We start from the raw sequence: 18018 nt of genomic DNA, 5'->3' as shown, positions 1-18018 counted from the left end.
TTAGAAAGTGTTCTAGTTTCATTCTTTTACAAGTGGTTGACCAGTTTTCCTAGCACGTTGTTTTCCCATCTCTTGTTAAGGAGACTGTCTTTTCTCCATTGTATATTCTTACCTCCTTTGTCAAAGATAAGGTGTCCATAGGTGCGTGGATTTATCTCTGGGCTTTCTTTTTTGTTCCATTGATCTATATTTCTGTCTTTGTGCCAGTACCATACTGTCTTGATGACTGTGGCTTTGCAGTAGAGCCTGAAGTCAGGCAGGTTGATTCCTCCAGTTCCATTCTTCTTTCTCAAGATTGCTTTGGCTATTTGAGGTTTTTTGCATTTCCATGCAAATTGTGAAATTATTTGTTCTAGTTCTGTGAAAAATACCGTTGGTAGCTTGATAGGGATTGCATTGAATCTATAGATTGCTTTGGGTAGTATACTCATTTTCACTATATTGATTCTTCCAATCCATGAACACGGTATATTTCTCCATCTATTAGTGTCCTCTTTGATTTCTTTCACCAGTGTTTTATAGTTTCTATATATAGGTCTTTTGTTTCTTTAGGTAGATATATTCCTAAGTATTTTATTCTTTTCATTGCAATCGTGAATGGAATTGTTTCCTTAATTTCTCTATTTTCTCATTTTTAGTGTATAGGAATGCAAGGGATTTCTCTGTGTTGATTTTATATCCTGCAACTTTGCTATATTCATTGATTAGCTCGGACATGACTGAAGTGACTTAGCAGCAGTAGCAGTAATTTTCTGATGGAGTCTTCAGGGTTTTCTATGTAGAGGATCATGTCATCTGCAAACAGTGAGAATTTTACTTCTTCTTTTCCAATTCGGATTCCTTTTATTTCTTTTTCTGCTCTGATTGCTGTGGCCAAAACTTACAAAACTATGCCAACATGATTTTGAACATGTACATAGACCCTGGGCCTTTGGGAGCATCCCTGACCAAGTTAGTTTAAGGTCAAACACATTCTCCCACTTCTGCTACCTCCTTCGCCAGTCTCTCTGCTCCTTTACCCTTTTCTGCCATTCACTTTCATAGCACATCACAGTTGATCTTAGTAGCTACCCAACATGCTGGTACCTGGCCATCGCAGAGCTCAACTAGGGATACTCTCTCTCGGCCTGCTTTAATTAGCTTGCTCTGGAACAGCTTGCCATCAAAGTAAATCCAGGGGCAGCAATGTTCCCAAGGAACTGGCTGGCCACAGGCATCATTGGCAAACAGGGCTGTATCAACTCCGCTCATGAAGAGGGCAGCAAGCTGGATCCCTCGAGCATCCAGTTTCTCAATCTGAAACCACCACAGAGGAAAAACTACCATTAAGAAATTGCTGTTATTGGTTACATTTGCTCTTATTCCTGTTTTGCTGATTATTCCAGTTAAATAAGAACATGTTACTTTTCAATATAGACATTTGAGTACATAAGCAGCCTCTATCCATTTGTATCCCTGAGATGGTTTGGAAGATACTCATTACAAAAAAAAAAAAAAAAATCAACTTTCAAATCTTAAAAAGATACCCACTTGAGATACCAATTTTTCTGCCTGTCAAATAAGAAAAAAATTAGAACAAAACAAAAGACCAAAAGAACGTCCAATGCTGATGAGGATATGGTGAAATAAATGGCACACTCAAATAAAACTAATGAGTAATGTACACTAAAATTAAGCAATATGCATCAAGAACCTTAAAATGGTCACATTTGTTGATTCAGAAATTCTACTTTTAGGAATCTATTCTAAGGAAGTTGAGATGTGAATAAGGCTCTAATACATAAAGATGTTAATTATTACATATAGTAAGTGAAAACTGGAAACCAAATGGCCAAAAAAAAAGAATAATTAAATGATACATCCATATAATAAGATATTTACTATAAAATTTTAAGACATAGAAACTATGTTCTATGCTAAGTTTAAAAATATAATATATAATTACATACATAATATATCAACCATGTAGAAAATGCATGACAAAAGGCTGGAAGAAATCATAAAAATGTACACACAGTGGTTATCTCAAGTTGACATGTTAGATAGCTTTAACAGGAAAAGGGATAGTACTTGCAGGTCCCCTCCTAGGTGTGGTGTGGAGTTGTCAGTACCTGCTCTAGTACCAAGCAATATCACATTTACTGTAGAAAGGAACCAACACTGTTTGTCTAAGACTGTTTTCATCTTTTCCTTAGTTGATCTCACATCAAGATTTTTAAGTCTTACTAGACTTGATTTTCTTCTAGTTTATACTAGGGTCTCAAAGGACCATGGCTACTTAAGTCACAAGAGGAGTGTCCTGCATTAATACCTAATTGCATACTGTATATTTAGAACATGCTACCCACTCTTGTAAGTGTTTTGCATAGATTATTTTATTTAATATTCTCATAATACTATAAGTAAGGAAACTGAAACTACAGAGGTTAAGCAACCTAATGAGCTAAGATTCAAAGCCAAGGCAGCCTGGCTTCAGAGCCTACTCTCTAACCTACTATATTCTACTGCCTTCAGTTATTATGTTGGATTTTCTTGCTTCCTCTTGCTTGTCTAGACTTCCCTCTAACACTCAGTATTATTTTTTAAAAGGAGGGTAGCACAGGGAATTATATCCATTATCTTATAACAGTCTACAATGGAATATAATCTTCAAAAATACCAAATCACTGTGCTAACACCTGAACCTAATGTAATATTGTAAATCAAGTATTGGATTGTGTGCGTGCTCAGTTGTGTCGGTCTCTTTGTGACCTGATGGACTGTAGCCCATGGACTCCTCTGTCCATGGAATTCTCCAGGTAAGAATAATGGAGTGGGTTGCCATTTCCTCCTCCAGAGGAACTTCCCATCCCAAGGATTGAACCTATGTCCCCTGCACCTCCTGCACTGCAGGTGAATTCTTTACCACTGAGCCACCAGGGAGAGAGGGTAGATATTTACTCAAAGACAAATGGAACACCAGGATAAGTCCCCTGTAGCATCTTTTGAAAGAGTTGGAAACCTTGCTGTGATCTATGGGCCACAACTTACCAGTCTTACACAATACCATTTTTTCTACCCATTCTCACCCATCGGTATGTAAGCAGTGTTGGGTTTATTAATAGACATAAATATTTGGCTAAAGTAAATCAAACATTTACCTGCAGAACTTGCTCTTCTCCCCAGCTGCAGGAAAAAAAAGACCTAAAATAGAGCTATGAGCTCATAAAATAATTTAAATGAGGATAGTTCAAATCACCTTGAGTTCTTGAAGTTGATCTGGTTCATAAAGTTGAGTAGAAACTGCCTGTGCCAGGAAGGTGTCTAGCTCATGGCGATGCAGGATTCGGCCACCAGGCCATTGAACCATGTATCTAGAAGATAAAAGCATCATTATTAAGTGACAAAAGCTCATTTATTCATTTCACAAAAACTTAATAAGCTAAGTGTAACCTACCATGGCCCAGATGCTAGCTAGGTTCTAAAATAAAGTAAAAGAATCTCTGCCTTTGGTTACTTCATCTAGATGGTAGAGGAGACAGGCACCATTCACGTATAACTGCTGTTAAGTTTATGGCTTCTTTCTTCCTAGCATCTCAAATCTCAGTTTTTTCTCTTTTTCATACTACATATAGAATATTCTATCTTGCTTTTTTCATTCAGCATTGTAAGACCCTTTCATTCATTAAATACTTGTCAAATACATGATTGTAAATGACTTCATGTTCCTCATGGTTTTATCAATTTATATAAATATTCCTATAATATAAGAAACATACTATTCATTTTCTTTTTTTTTTAATTTTATTTTATTTTTAAACTTTACATAACTGTATTAGTTTTGCCAAATATCAAAATGAATCCGCCACAGGTATACATGTGTTCCCCATCCTGAACCCTCCTCCCTCCCCATTCCATCCCTCTGGGTCGTCCCAGTGCACCAGCCCCAAGCATCCAGTATCGTGCATCGAACCTGGACTGGCAACTCGTTTCATACATGATATTTTACATGTTTCAATGCCATTCTCCCAAATCTTCCCACCCTCTCCCTCTCTCACAGAGTCCATAAGACTGTTCTATACATCAGTGTCTCTTTTGCTGTCTCGTACACAGGGTTATTGTTACCATCTTTCTAAATTCCATATATATGCGTTAGTATACTGTATTGGTGTTTTTCTTTCTGGCTTACTTCACTCTGTATAATAGGCTCCAGTTTCATTTTCTTTTATTATAAAACTACTATAAAGATATCCACATATTTAAATCTCATCTGTATCTCTGATTATTCATTCAAGATAGATTTCTAGAAGTGCTGATCATTTTTATTTTATTAAATTTACCTCAAGTACATGCTGGCCCTTCGTTCAGATTTTTAAAACGGACACATGGCTTTAAGGGTGCAATGTATTTAACACTGCACAATATATTCAACAATGAGAATCTGGAGGTGGTATAACTATATACCTTTATACATTTAGTGGCACAAGTATAGGCACAAGCCCTGCAATTGGAGGGAAAATCCATTCAGGACTGAACAGAGAGGTTCTTGGTGCTGAGAGAATTTCCCCTTGATTTCAGCCTTGAGACAAACCAAGGAGTCTGCCAGTACACAGAAACCACTGAATTCAGGACAAACAGGAGTAACAAGATATGTATTAAGGAATTGGCTCTAGCCAATTACGATTATGGGGGGCCAGTCTAAAGCAAGCAGGGTTGGCTGGAAGCAGGAAATGTGACAACTCAAGTCTGTGATCTGTAGATTAGAACAGCAGTTTAGAGACAGAATGGTTAATGCTTTCTTCAAAAATTCCCAGTTTTCTAAACAAGTTCCTAGGATGCCTTCTTTAGACAGGGTTGAGTTAATTTTTGTATAATGTGTGAGGTTCAGATTGAAGTGTTTGTTTCTTTGGCCTATGGATGTCCGATTGTTCCAGCACCATTTGTTGAAAGGCTATCCTTTCTCCATTGAATTGTTTTTACACTTTTGAGTATACTTGTGTTGTTCTATTTCTAGGTTCTTAATTTTGTTCCATTGACCTATGTGCTTATCCCTTTGCAAATAACTCCAGTCTTGATTATTTTGGCTACAATATTAGGTAGAGTGATTCCTATACTTCTTTTTTGCAAGATTGTTTTAGCTATTGTAAGGGCCTATATAAATTTACACATAAACTTTAGAATAAGTTTGTCTTAATTCATAAAAAACCATGCATTAAGCCCACAGGAATTGTGTTAAATCTACAGATCAATCTAAGAATTGACAGCTTTACAATGTTAAGTCCATGAACGTTCCTTCTTTGATTATTTTCATTGGCATGAAGCAGAGTGATTCTGAGGTTGGTTCAGTGCTCTGGCATGTATTAGTAATTTTATTTTACTGAGTAATATTTTATTGATGGACATATCACATCCACTTCCCAGTTAACAGATACTTGAGTTGTTTCTACTTCTTGATTATTATGAATAATATTTCTTTGGACATTCATGTGCAAGTCTGTGTGGACCTATTTTTTTCAACAGATACCTAGGAGTGAAATAAATGAGTCATATGATTATTTGAATGGGCTTCCTTGGTGGCTCAGACAGTCAAGAATCTGCCTGCCAATGCAGGTAACCCAGGTTCGATCTCTGGGTTGGGAAGATTCCCTGGAGAAGGGAATGGCAACCCACTCTAGTATTCTTGCCTGGAGAATCCCATGGCCAGACGAGCCTGATGGGCTATAGTGGATGGGGTCACAAGAGTTGGATACAACTGACTATTTATATATTTATGTTTAACCTGTTAAGAAAATACCAAACTAATCTCCAAAGTAGCTATACCATTTTAAATTTACATCAGTGTATGAGGGAATCCCAATTCTCTGCAGCCAGGCCTACATTTGTCATTGTCATTTTTTTTAATTATTATAATCATTTCAACTGAGTGAAGTGATGTTTCAGTATGGTTTACATTTCCTCAGTGATTACTGAAGATGAGAATCTTTTCATGTGCTTATATTCAACCCTATATCGTCTCTGGTGAAATGTCTATTTACATCTTTTATTCATTTTTAGACTGACTTGTCTGTTTTCTTATAAGTTTTAAGAGTTTATTATATATATTCTGATACAAGTCCTTTATCAGATATATGATTTGTAAATATTTTCTCTAGTCTGTGGCTTTTCTTTTCTGTTTTGTAATGGTGCCTTTTGAAGTGTACAAATTTTGTATTTGGATGAAATCTATTTTTTTAGGTTGATTTTGCTTTGGCTGTTGTATCTAAGAAATCTTCGCCTAACTCAAAATCAAGAAAAATTTCTCCTGTAAGTTAGATAGTTTTAACTATCACATTTTAGTCTATGATCCATTTTTGTGTATAGTGTGAAGGATCTATATTCATCATTTTTATCAGGTCACGTCAAGTTGGTTGATGATGTTTCGTGAATCTTCCATATTTTTTCTTTTTGTCTAGGTGTTCTAGCCGTTATTGAGAGTAGGGCATTGAAGCCTTCAACTATCATTGTTGAAGTGTCTATTTCATTCTTAAATTCTACCAGTTTTTGCTTCATGTATTTAGGGATATTGTTGTTAGGAATATAGGTTTATAATTATTATACTTTCCTGATGAATTGACCCTTTTGTTACTATAAAATTTTCTTATTTGTCTATTGTAACATTACTTGTCTTAGAGTCTATTTTGTCTGATATTAGTACAGCTATTATATCTCATATGGTTATTGCTTGCATGGTATATTTTCTTCTATTCTTTGTCTTTTAACCTATTTGTGTTTTTGAATCCAAAGTATATCTCCTGTAGATAGCTCATGCTTTGTATCGAATCTCACAATCTCTGCCTTTTGATAGGAATGTTTAGTCCAGTTACATTTGATATAGTTGTTGATAAGTTTAGATTTATAGGTTTCATACCTTTTTTGCTTTTTTGTTTGTTTTTCTTTTACTGCCTTCTACTGTATTAAATACTCTCCAGTATAGCATTTTAATTATTTTATTTTTTTTTACTACATTTTAGTTATTTTCATAATGGTTGCTGTGTAGATTACAAAATACATCTTAACTGACACACCACATCAAATTAGTACTAAGTAATTCCAGTAGAAGAAACGTTACTCCAATATAGTTCTCTCCTTTCCTCCCTCCACTATGTTATTATTGTGGTGTGTATTATGCTATTATTCTAAAACCAACGCACAATTTTATAATTATTGACTTATGCAGTTGTCTTTTAAATAGGTTAAGTGAACAAATGAGAAAAAAATATATTTATCCCACTTTTTTACATATACCTATGTAACTAGCCGGAGAAGGCAATGGCACCCCACTCCAGTACTCTTGCCTGGAAAATCCCATGGATGGAGGATCCTGGTAGGCTGCAGTGCCTGGGGTTGCGAAGAGTCGGACCTGACTCAGAGACTTCACTTTCACTTTTCACTTTCATGCATTGGAGAAGGAAATGGCAATCCACTCCAGTGTTCTTGCCTGGAGAATCCCGGGGACGGGGGAGCCTGGTGGGCTGCTGTCCATGGGGTTGCACGGAGTTGGACACGACTGAAGTGACTTAGCAATGTAACTACCACTACAGGTGCTTATTATTCATTTGGTGTCATTTCCTTTCAATGTGAAGGACATCTTTTAACAATTCTTATATGGCAAGTTGACAGCAGTAATTCTCTTAATCTTTGGTTATCTGGGGATCTATTTCATTTTCCTTTCTACTTTACAGCTTTATTGAGATAAAATTATTATACAACTCATGTATTAATAGTGTATAAGTCACTGATTTTAGTTAATCCACAGGGCTATGTAACTGTCACCACTACATTTAAATCACCCTCAAAAGAAACCTCATATCCATTAGCATTCACTCTACATTTGCCCCTCCCTCAGACCCCTGGTAATCCCACATCTACAGATTTGCTTATTCTGAACATTTCATATAAACAGAACAATGTATGTCATATTGTAACTGGTGAATTTTATTTAGCCTACTGTTTTTCAAGGTTCATCCACGTTATAGCATAAATCAACAGTTAATTCCTTTTTATAACTGAATAATATTCTATTGTATGACTTATACTACATTTTGTTAACCCATTCATCAGTTGATGGACATCTGAGTTATTTCCACTTCTTGGGTATTATGAGTAATGCTATGTGAATATTCAAGAACATGTTTCTGTGTGAATATGTGTCTTCATTTTATGTTCTTACCAGCAGTGTTCCAATTTCTGCACATCCTCACCAACACTTGTTGTCAGCCTTTTTAATTATAGCCACCCAACAACAGAATGGGAAAGACTAGAGATTACTTCAAGAAAATTAGAGATACCAAGTGAACATTTCATGCAAAGTTGGGCTCGATAAAGGACAGAAATGGTATGGACCTAACAGAAGCAGAAGATATTAAGAAGAGATGGCAAGAATACACAGAAGAAAAACTGTACAAAAAAGATCTTCACGACCCAGATAATCACGATGGTGTGATCACTCACCTAGAGCCAGATATCCTGGTATGTCAAGTGAGCCTCAGAAAGCATCACTATGAACAAAGCTAGTGGAGATGATGGAATTCCAGTTGAGCTATTTCAAATCCTGAAAGATGATGCTGTGAAAGTGCTACACTCAATATGCCAGCAAGCTTGGAAAACTCAGCAGTGGCCGCAGGACTGGAAAAGGTCAGTTTTCATTCCAATCCCAAAGAAAGGCAATGCCAAAGAATGCTCAAATTACTGCACAATTGCACTTATCTCACACGCTAGTAAAGTAATGCTCAAAATTCTCCAAGCCAGGCTTCAGCAGTACGTGAACCGTGAACTTCCAGATGTTCAAGCTGGTTTTAGAAAAGACAGAGGAACCAGAGATCAAATTGCCAACATCCGCTGGATCATCGAAAAAGCAAAAGAGTTCCTGAAAAACATCTATTTCTGGTTAATTGACTATGCCAAAGCCTTTGACTGTGTGCATCACAATAAACTGTGGAAAACTCTGAAAGAGATGGGAATACCAGACCACCTGACCTGTCTCTTGAGAAACCTATATGCAGGTCAGGAAGCAACAGTTAGAACTGGACATGGAACAACAGACTGGTTCCAAATAGGAAAAGGAGTACGTCAAGGCTGTATGTTGTCACCCTGCTTATTTAACTTCTATGCAGAGTACATCATGAGAAACGCTGGACTGGAAGAAACACAAGCTGGAATCAAGATAGCCAGGAGAAATATCAATAACCTCAGATATGCAGATGACACCACCCTTATGGCAGAAAGTTAAGAGGAACTAAAGAACCTCTTGATGAAAATGAAAGAGGAAAGTGAAAACGCTGGCTTAAAGCTCAACATTCAGAAGATGAAGATCATGGCATCTGGTCCCCTCACTTCATGGGAAATAGATGGGGAAACAGTGTCTGACTTTATTTTTTTGGGCTCCAAAATCACTGCAGATGGTGATTGCAGCCATGAAATTAAAAGACGCTTACTCCTTGGAAGGAAAGTTATGACCAACCTAGATAGCATATTGAAAAGCAGAGACATTACTTGGCCAACAAAGGTCCGTCTAGTCAAGGGTATGGTTTTTCCAGTGGTCATGTATGGATGTGAGAGTTGGACTGTGAAGAAAGCTGAGCACCAAAGAATTGATGCTTTTGAACTGTGGTGTTGGAGAAGACTCTTGAGAGTCCCTTGGACTGCAAGGAGGTCCAACCAGTCTATCTTAAAGGAGATCAGTCCTGGGTGTTCATTGGAAGGACTGATGCTAAAGCTGAAACTCCAATACTTTGGCCACCTCATGCAAAGAGTTGACTCATTGGAAAAGACCCTGATACTGAGAGGGACTGAGGGCAGGAGGAGAAGGGGACGACAGAGGATGAGATGGCTGGATGGCATCACCAACTGGATGGACATGAGTTTGGACACAACTCCGGGAGTTGGTGATGGACAGGGAGGCCTGGTGTGTTGTGATTCATGGGGTCGCAATGAGTCAGATACAACTGAGCGATTGACCTGATATCTACTTTGGAGAAATGTCAAATGAATTTTTTTGCCCATTTGATTTTTAAATCAAATCATATCTCCTTTATTATTGAGTTGAAAGAATTCTTTATACATTCTGGATACTTTTGATACTTATCAGATATATGATTTGCATTTTATCCCATTCTGTGAGTTTTGTTATCACTTTTCTTCATAGCATTGTCTCTAGCACACAAGCTTTTAGTTTTTTTTTTTTTTTAATTGTAGTACAATTTCTTTTGATTGGAGCATAAGTTTTAAATTTCTTAACTGGAGTATAATTGCTTTACAATGTTGTGTTAATTTCTGATGTACAACAACGTGAATCAGCTATAAGTACACATATATCTCCTCCCTTGTGAGTCTCCCTCCTACCACCCAGCATTCCACTCTTCTAGGTCATCACAGAGCACTGAGCTGGGCTCCTTGTGCTATACAGCTACTTCCTGTAGCTATCTATTTTACACGTGGCAATGCATATATATGTCAATGCTATTCTCTCAATTCATCTCCCACCTCCCCTTCTCCTACTGTGTCCATAAGTCTGTTCTATACATCTATGTCTCTATTCCCGCCCTACAAATAGGTTCATCTGTACCATTTCTCCAGATTTCATATATATGTGTTAATATACGATATTTATTTTTCTCTTTCTGACTTACTTCACTCTGTATGACTGATTCTAGGTCCATCCACATCGGTACAAATGACCCAATTTCATTCCTTTTTATGGCTGAGTAATATTCCATTGTATATATGAACCAAAACTTCTTTATCCATTCATCTGTTGATGTACATCTAGGTTGCTTCCATGTTCTGGCTACTGTAAATAGTGCTGCAATGAACATTGGGGTACATGTGTTCTTTTGAATTATGGTCTTTCTCAGGTTATATTCCCAGTAGTGGGGCTGCTGTGTCATATGGTAATTTTATTCCTACTTTCCTTCATACTGTTCTCCATAGTGGTTGTATCAATGTATATTCCCACCACCAGCGCAAGAGGGTTGGTACCCTTTTCTCCACATCCTCTACTGCATTTATTGTTTGTAGATGTTTTGATGATGGCCATTCTAACTGGTGTGAGGTGATACCTCATTGTAGTTTTGATTTGCATTTCTCTAATAAATGAGGAATGTTGAACATTTTTTCATGTGTTTGTTGGCCATCTGTATTTCTTCTTTGGAGAAATGTGTGTTTAGGTCTTCTGCCCACTGTTTGGGCTTTTTTTTTTTTTTAAAATATTGAGCTGCGTGAGCTCCTTATAGATTTTGGAGATTAATCCTTTGTCAGTTGTTTTGTTTGCAATTATTTTCTCCCATTCTAAGGGTTGTCTTTTCATCTTGTTTACAGTTTCTTTTGCTGTGCAAAAGTTTTAAGTTTAATTAGGTCTCATTTGTTTATTTATGTTTTTATTTCCACTGGTCTAGGAGGTGAGTCAAAAAGGATCTTGCTGTGATTTATAGCAAAGAGTGTTCTGCCTATGTTCTCCTCTAGCTTTATAGTATTTGGTGTGACATTTCGGTCTTTAACTCATTTTGAATTTATTTCTGTATATGGTCTAAGAAGTGTTCTAATTTCATTCTTTAACATGTAGTTGTCCAGTTTTCCCAGCATCACTTATTGAAGAGACTATCTTTCCTGCATCATATATTCTTGTCTCTGTTGTCAAAGATAAGTTGACCATAAGGTGTGTGGGTTTATCTCCAGGCTTTCTATCCTGTTCCATTGATCTATATTTCTGTTTTTGTGACAGTACCATAGTGTTTTGATTACTATAGCTTTGTAGTACAGTCTGAAGTCAGGGAGCCCAATTCCTTCCTTTCCATTTTCTTTTTCAAGACTGCATCAGCTATTTGGGGTCTTTGGCATATCCATACAAACTAAAATTTTTTGTTCTAGTCTGTGAAAAATGCTATTGGGAATTTGATATGGAATGCACTGAACCTGCAGATTGCTTTGGATAGTACAGTCATTTTTATAATATAGATTCTTCCATTCCAAGAACATGGTATATCTCTCCATCTATTTGTGTTGTCTTTGATTTCTTTCATTAAGTGTCTTATAGTTTTCTGCATACAGAAAGGTTTATTCCTAGGTATTTTATTCTTTTGGGTGCAATGGTGAGTGAGATTGATTCATTAATCTCTGATTTTTTTCTGTTAGTGTATAGGAATGCAAGAGATTTCTGTGTATTAATTTTGTATTATGTGACTTTACTAAATTCATTGATTAGCTCCAGTAGTTTTTTGGTGGCATCTTTAGGATTTTCTATGTATGGTATCATGTCATCTGCAAACACTAATAGTTTTACTTCTTTTCCTTTCTGGATTCCTTGTGTTTCTTTTACTTGTTTAATTGCTATGGCAAGGTCTACCAAAATTATATTGAATAATAGTGGTGAGAGTGGGGACCCTTGGCTTCTTTCTGGTCTTAGAGGAAATACTTCCATTCCTTCACCATTGAGAATAATGTTTGCTGTGGATTAAGCTTTTAGTTCTGATCTAGTCCAATTTATGTACTTTTCTTTCTGTCATGCTTCTGGAACTATATCTAAGAAATCATTGCCTAATCTGAGATCATGAAGATTTACATGTGTTCTCTTCTAAAAGTTTTATAATTTGGGTTTTTACATATAGGCTTATGATACATTTTGAGTTAATTTTTGTATATTATGTGAGGTAGAGATCCAACTTCACTTTTTTGCATATGAATGTCCAGTTATCACAAAACTATTTGCTATCCAGTTATCACAAAACTATTTGCTAAAATGACTATCTTTCCCCACTGAATTATTGTGGTAGCTTTGCCAAAAATCAGTTGACCATAAATGGAAGGGTTTATTTCTGGGCACTCAAATGTACTTCATCATTTATATGCCTACCCTTATACTACTGTCTCAATTACTGTAGTTTTGTAGTAAATTTTTAAATTAAGAAGTATGAACCTACAATTACGCCTTTTTTTTTCAAATTCAACACTGTTTTGGCTACTCTGAGCCTACCGCATTTACACATTAATTTTAGTGTCAGCTTGTTAATTTCTGCAAAGAAGCCATCTGGGATTTTCAGTTCAGTTCAGTCGCTCAATTGTGTCCGAGTCTTTGTGACCCCATGAATTGCAGCACGCCAGGCCTCCCTGTCCATCACCAACTCCCGGAGTTCACTCAGAATCACGTCCATCGAGTCAGTGATGCCATCCAGCCATCTCATCCTCTGTCATCCCCTTCTCCTCCTGCCCCCAATCCCTCCCAGCATCAGAGTCTTTTCCAATGAGTCAACTCTTCGCATGAGGTGGCCAAAGTACTGGAGTTTCAGCTTCAGCATCATTCCTTCCAAAGAAATCCCAGGGCTGATCTCCTTCAGAATGGACTGGTTGGACCTCCTTGCAGTCCAAGGGACTCTCAAGAGTCTTCTCCAACACCACAGTTCAAAAGCATCAATTCTTCGGTGCTCAGCTTTCTTCACAGTCCAACTCTCACATCCATACATGACCACTGGAAAAACCATAGCCTTGACTAGATGGACCTTTGTTGGCAAAGAATGTCTCTGCTTTTCAATATGCTATCTAGGTTGGTCATAACCCCAATGTTATACCCCAATGTTCATCAGAGCACTGTTTATAACAGCCAGGACATGGAAGCAACCTAGATGTCCATCAGCAGACAAATGGATAAGAAAGCTGTGGTACATATACACAATGGAATACTACTCAGTCATTAAAAAGAATACATTTGAATCAGTTCTAACGAGGTGGATAAAACTGGAGCCTATTATACAGAGTGAAGTAAGCCAGAAAGAAAGACACCAATACAGTATACTAACGCATATATATGGAATTTAGAAAGATGGTAACGATAACCCTGTATGCGAGACAGCAAAAGAGACACAGATGTAGAGAACAATCTTTTGGACTCTGTGGGATAGGGTGGGGGTGGGATGATTTGGGAGAATAGGATTGAAACATGTATATTATCATATGTGAAATTGGATCACCAGTCCAGGTTCGATGCATGAGACAGGATGCTCGGGGCTGGTGCACTGGGATGACCCAGAGGGATGGGATGGGGAGGGAGGTGGGAGGGGGGTTCAGGATGGGGAACACATGTACACCTGTGGCAGATTCATGGCAATGTATGGCAAAACCACTACAATATTGTAAAGTAATTAGCCTCCAATTAAAATAAATAAATTTATATTAAAAAAAGAAACACTGATTTGATGGACATGAGTTTGAGCAAGCTCTGGGAGTTGGTGATGGACAGGGAAGCCTGGCATGCTGTAGTCCATGGGGTCGCAAAGAGTCAGACACAACTGAGCAACTGAAATGAACTGAACTTCAGATTTGATAATCTCTACTCATCTGCCTTCAAATTCTCTGATTTTTTTTTTTCTTCTCTCAGCTCAAATCTGGTATTAAACTCCTTGAGTTAATTTTTCTTCAATGAAGACATACTTTTCCACTTCAGAATATCTATTTTGTTTCTTTTAGTAATTTCTATCTTTTTTTTAATTGAAGCATAGTTGGTTTAAACATCATATTAGTTTTAGGTATACAGGACCATGATTCAGTAGTTTTACAGATTACACTCTACAACTCTTAATAGAGTTATTACAAAATGATGGCTCTAAGTTCCTGTGCTATATAATATATCCTGTTGCTTATCTATTTTATACATAGTAGTTTGTATCTCTTAACTGCATAACCATATCTTGCTACTGCCCTCTTCCTTCTCCCTACTGGTAACCACTGGTTTGTTTTCTATATCTGTGAAACTGTTTTTGTTTTGCTATATACATTAATTTGTTTTACTTTAGATTCCACAAATAAGTGACATCATACAGTAATTTGTCCTTCTCTGTATGAATTATTTCATTATGCCTAATATTCTCTAGGTCTACCCATATTGCTGTAAATGGAAGCATTTCATTCTTTTTTTACAGCTCAGCATTGTTCCACTATATATATGTGTGTATATATATATATATATGATATATATATATATGTGTATGTGTGTACATACACAGACACACAGAGACATAGATAGAAACACACCATATGTATTTTATCCATTAATCTGTTGATTTACACTCAGACTGTCATCTTAATTATAATATGTCTTGGTGTGGGTCTATTTGCGTTCATCTTTTTTGAGACCCTCTGTGCTTCCTGTTGGAGAAGGCAATGGTACCCCACTCCAGTACTCTTGCCTGGAAAATCCCATGGATGGAGGAGCCTGGTAGGCTGCAGTCCATGGGGTCACTGAGGGTCGGACACGACTGAGCAACTTCACTTTCACTTTTTACTTTCACGCATTGGAGAAGGAAATGGCAACCCACTCCAGTGTTCTTGCCTGGAGAATCCCAGGGAAGGGGGAGCCTGGTGGGCTGCTGTCTATGGGGTCACACAGAGTCGGACACGACTGAAGTGACTTAGCAGTAGCAGTGCTTCCTGTATGTGGATATCTGTTTCCTTCTTCAGGTTTGGGAAGTTTCTAGCCATAATCTCATCAAATATATTTTTGATCCCCTTCTCTCTCTTTTCCTTCTGTGGCCCCTATAATATGAATGTTAGTATGCTTAATGTTATCTCAGAGATCTCAAACTGTTCTCATATTTAAAAATTTGTTTTTATTTGTGCTTTTCTGACTGGGTGATTTCCATTATTCTATCTTCCAGATCATTTATGCTTTCTTCTGAATCCCTTAGTCTGCTATTCATTCTTTCTAGTGTGTTTTTTATTTAAGTTAATCAATTATTCATTTCTTCCTTTTCCTATTCTAAAAGTTTTTATTGTTTTGGTATGCTATTTATAGTAAGCTCTTTTTTCTCAGCTATCTTCATACTTTTCACAATCTTATTATACTTACTATACTTATTTAATCTACTTGAATCAGTTAAGCTCTAAGTGTTTTATCATATGAATAAATAAATACCGCAAGTGTTATTTTGATTTATCTATAATCTTGGAAGTTTATCATTCTAAACACATATATTTACTGTTTACAGAACATTTCTATTTAAATATCTAAATGGCCTTTCAAAGGGAGTATATTCAGAATCCAACTCTTGTGAATTCTTCATTTCTGATTGGGTCTTTCTTATATTTTCAAGTTCTTGTTAAAATTCTCACTGTGCTCATCTGCTCTGTTCTTTAATTCAATTAACATTCTTATTACTTATGCTTCAAATTCTTTATTATTTCTTTTCATTATTTGTTTTTCCAAGGGTTTTCTCTTGCTGTTTAAATTGAGACCAGTTCTTCTGTCTTTTCATTTTTGCTAAATTTGCTCTGTGCCTATGAAATTAGGTGGAACAGTTACCTATTGTGGTCTTGTGGGGATGTCTTTATATGGGAGTGTCCCATATAGACTGTGTGTGCCTAATGCCTTTGGTGGGAGGGTTGGATTTGATGTGGTTGCAAGTCACTGTCTTTCCTCAGGGTGTGCAGGAAGCTATTGCTGTGGTAGGAGGTGGGGCTGGAGATGGAGGTGCTAGGGGTGGAGTCTGGTATGAGGCGGGGTTTCCTCTCTGCTCAGTGGCCATCATCATCCTGTCAGGGATTTGGATCAAGTCCCAAGATACTGAAATGGAAGCCCTTAGGATCTAGCTGAGTTGGCTCTGTTCCCTCTAAGTATGTGTTTCCCCCCTTCCTGCACTAGGACTTTTGCCCCAGAGGGAGATCATGCTGAAGCAAGGGGGGCCCATGCGAGCTCAGAGCTCATGTCAGCTGTAGGAGGTACAAGCTGTCTCCAAGGCACTGCTTGTGCAGGCGCCAGCAACTGTTTCCCTTGCTTTGCTCAGATGCAGCCTCGGTTCAACTCCCTATTGTCTCTCACATCCAATTACTGCCCTCAGCCTCCACTTCCCCAACCCTCCTTTGGAGTGACACTCAGGGCAGGTGGGGCCTGCACTGATTCGTAGTGCTTACGGGGAGGTGAGCTGTGCTGGAGTGTCCACCGTCAAGAGTTTTGGGCTACTTCTAATACACTGCTTGAGTTCAGTTCAGTCACTCAGTTGTGTCCAACGCTTTGCAACCCTATAAACCACAGCATGCCAGGCCTCCCTGTCCATCACCAACTCCCGGAGTCTACCTAAACCCATGTCCATTGAATCGGTGATGCCATCTAACCATCTCATCCTCTGTCGTCCCCTTCTACTCCTGCCCTCAATCTTTCCCAGCATCAGGGTCTTTTCAAATGAGTCAGCTCTTAGCATCAGGTGGCCAAAGTATTGGAGTTTCAGCTTCAACAACAGTCCTTCCAATGAATATTCAGGGATGATCTCCTTTAGGGCTGGTTGGATCTCCTTGAAGTCCAAGGGACACTCAAGAGTCTTCTCCAGCACCACAGTTCAAAAGCATCAATTCTTCAGTGTTCAGCTTTCTTTATAGTCCAACTCTCACATCCATACATGACTATTGGAAAAACCATAGCCTTGACTAGATGGACCTTTGTGGATAAAGTAATGTCTCTGCTTTTTAATATGCTGTCTAGGTTGGTCATAACTTTCCTTCCAAGGAGTACGAGTCTTTTAATTTCATGGCTGCAATCACCATCTGCAGTGGTTTTGGAGCCCCCAAAAATAAAGTCAGCCACTGTTTCCCCATCTATTTGCCATGAAGTGATGGGACCAGATGCCATGATCTTAGTTTTCTTAATGTTGAGCTTTAAGCCAACTTTTTCACTCTCCTCTTTCACTTTCATCTTGAATAAGCGCCAACAATGGACATCACAGCCCCACCCAGACACCCCCCTGGAACTCAGTAGCCTCTGTGTCCCACATCTGAGCTTTCTACCTGGTTGTGGCAATTCTAGATCCACTGCTGTGCTGCACTGTGGATAAGTGGGTCTGGAGCAGTCACTCGATTGGGGTTGGCACTGGGGCAGTTGTGGGAAACCTGGCAGTCACTGAGGCAGTCCTCACTCTGCCCTGCCTTGCTGGTAAGCTAGTATACACATGCTTCTCATACTCAATCCAGGCTTCCCACAGCCCTCTTGTTAGTCCCTGTAGTCCTCCTATCAGTCAAGAGAGCTTG

The 18018-nt window shown here is 37.9% G+C and overlaps 1 protein-coding gene across 4 annotated transcripts in view; it reads right to left on the bottom strand.

Moving 5' to 3' along the window:
• The window catches only part of FAM120C (family with sequence similarity 120C), a 133338-nt gene that overhangs the window by 16836 nt on the left and 98484 nt on the right, over positions 1 to 18018 (bottom strand). For 2 of the 4 annotated variants that reach the window (XM_006068992.3, XM_025276954.2), the window contains exons 11-12: positions 3239 to 3353; positions 1087 to 1296 (exon numbers count right to left, since the gene is read on the bottom strand). In XM_006068992.3, coding sequence (XP_006069054.1) covers positions 1087 to 1296; positions 3239 to 3353 — 325 coding nt within the window. The remainder of the gene's footprint in view (positions 1 to 1086; positions 1297 to 3238; positions 3354 to 18018) is intronic. The other 2 variants (XM_025276953.2, XM_025276956.2) reach the window with 1 other exon arrangement.

This window comes from Bubalus bubalis, chromosome X (assembly GCF_019923935.1).
Source record: "Bubalus bubalis isolate 160015118507 breed Murrah chromosome X, NDDB_SH_1, whole genome shotgun sequence".
Classification (NCBI taxonomy): Eukaryota; Metazoa; Chordata; class Mammalia; order Artiodactyla; family Bovidae; genus Bubalus; species Bubalus bubalis.
This window is presented reverse-complemented; position numbering and strand designations above follow the sequence as displayed.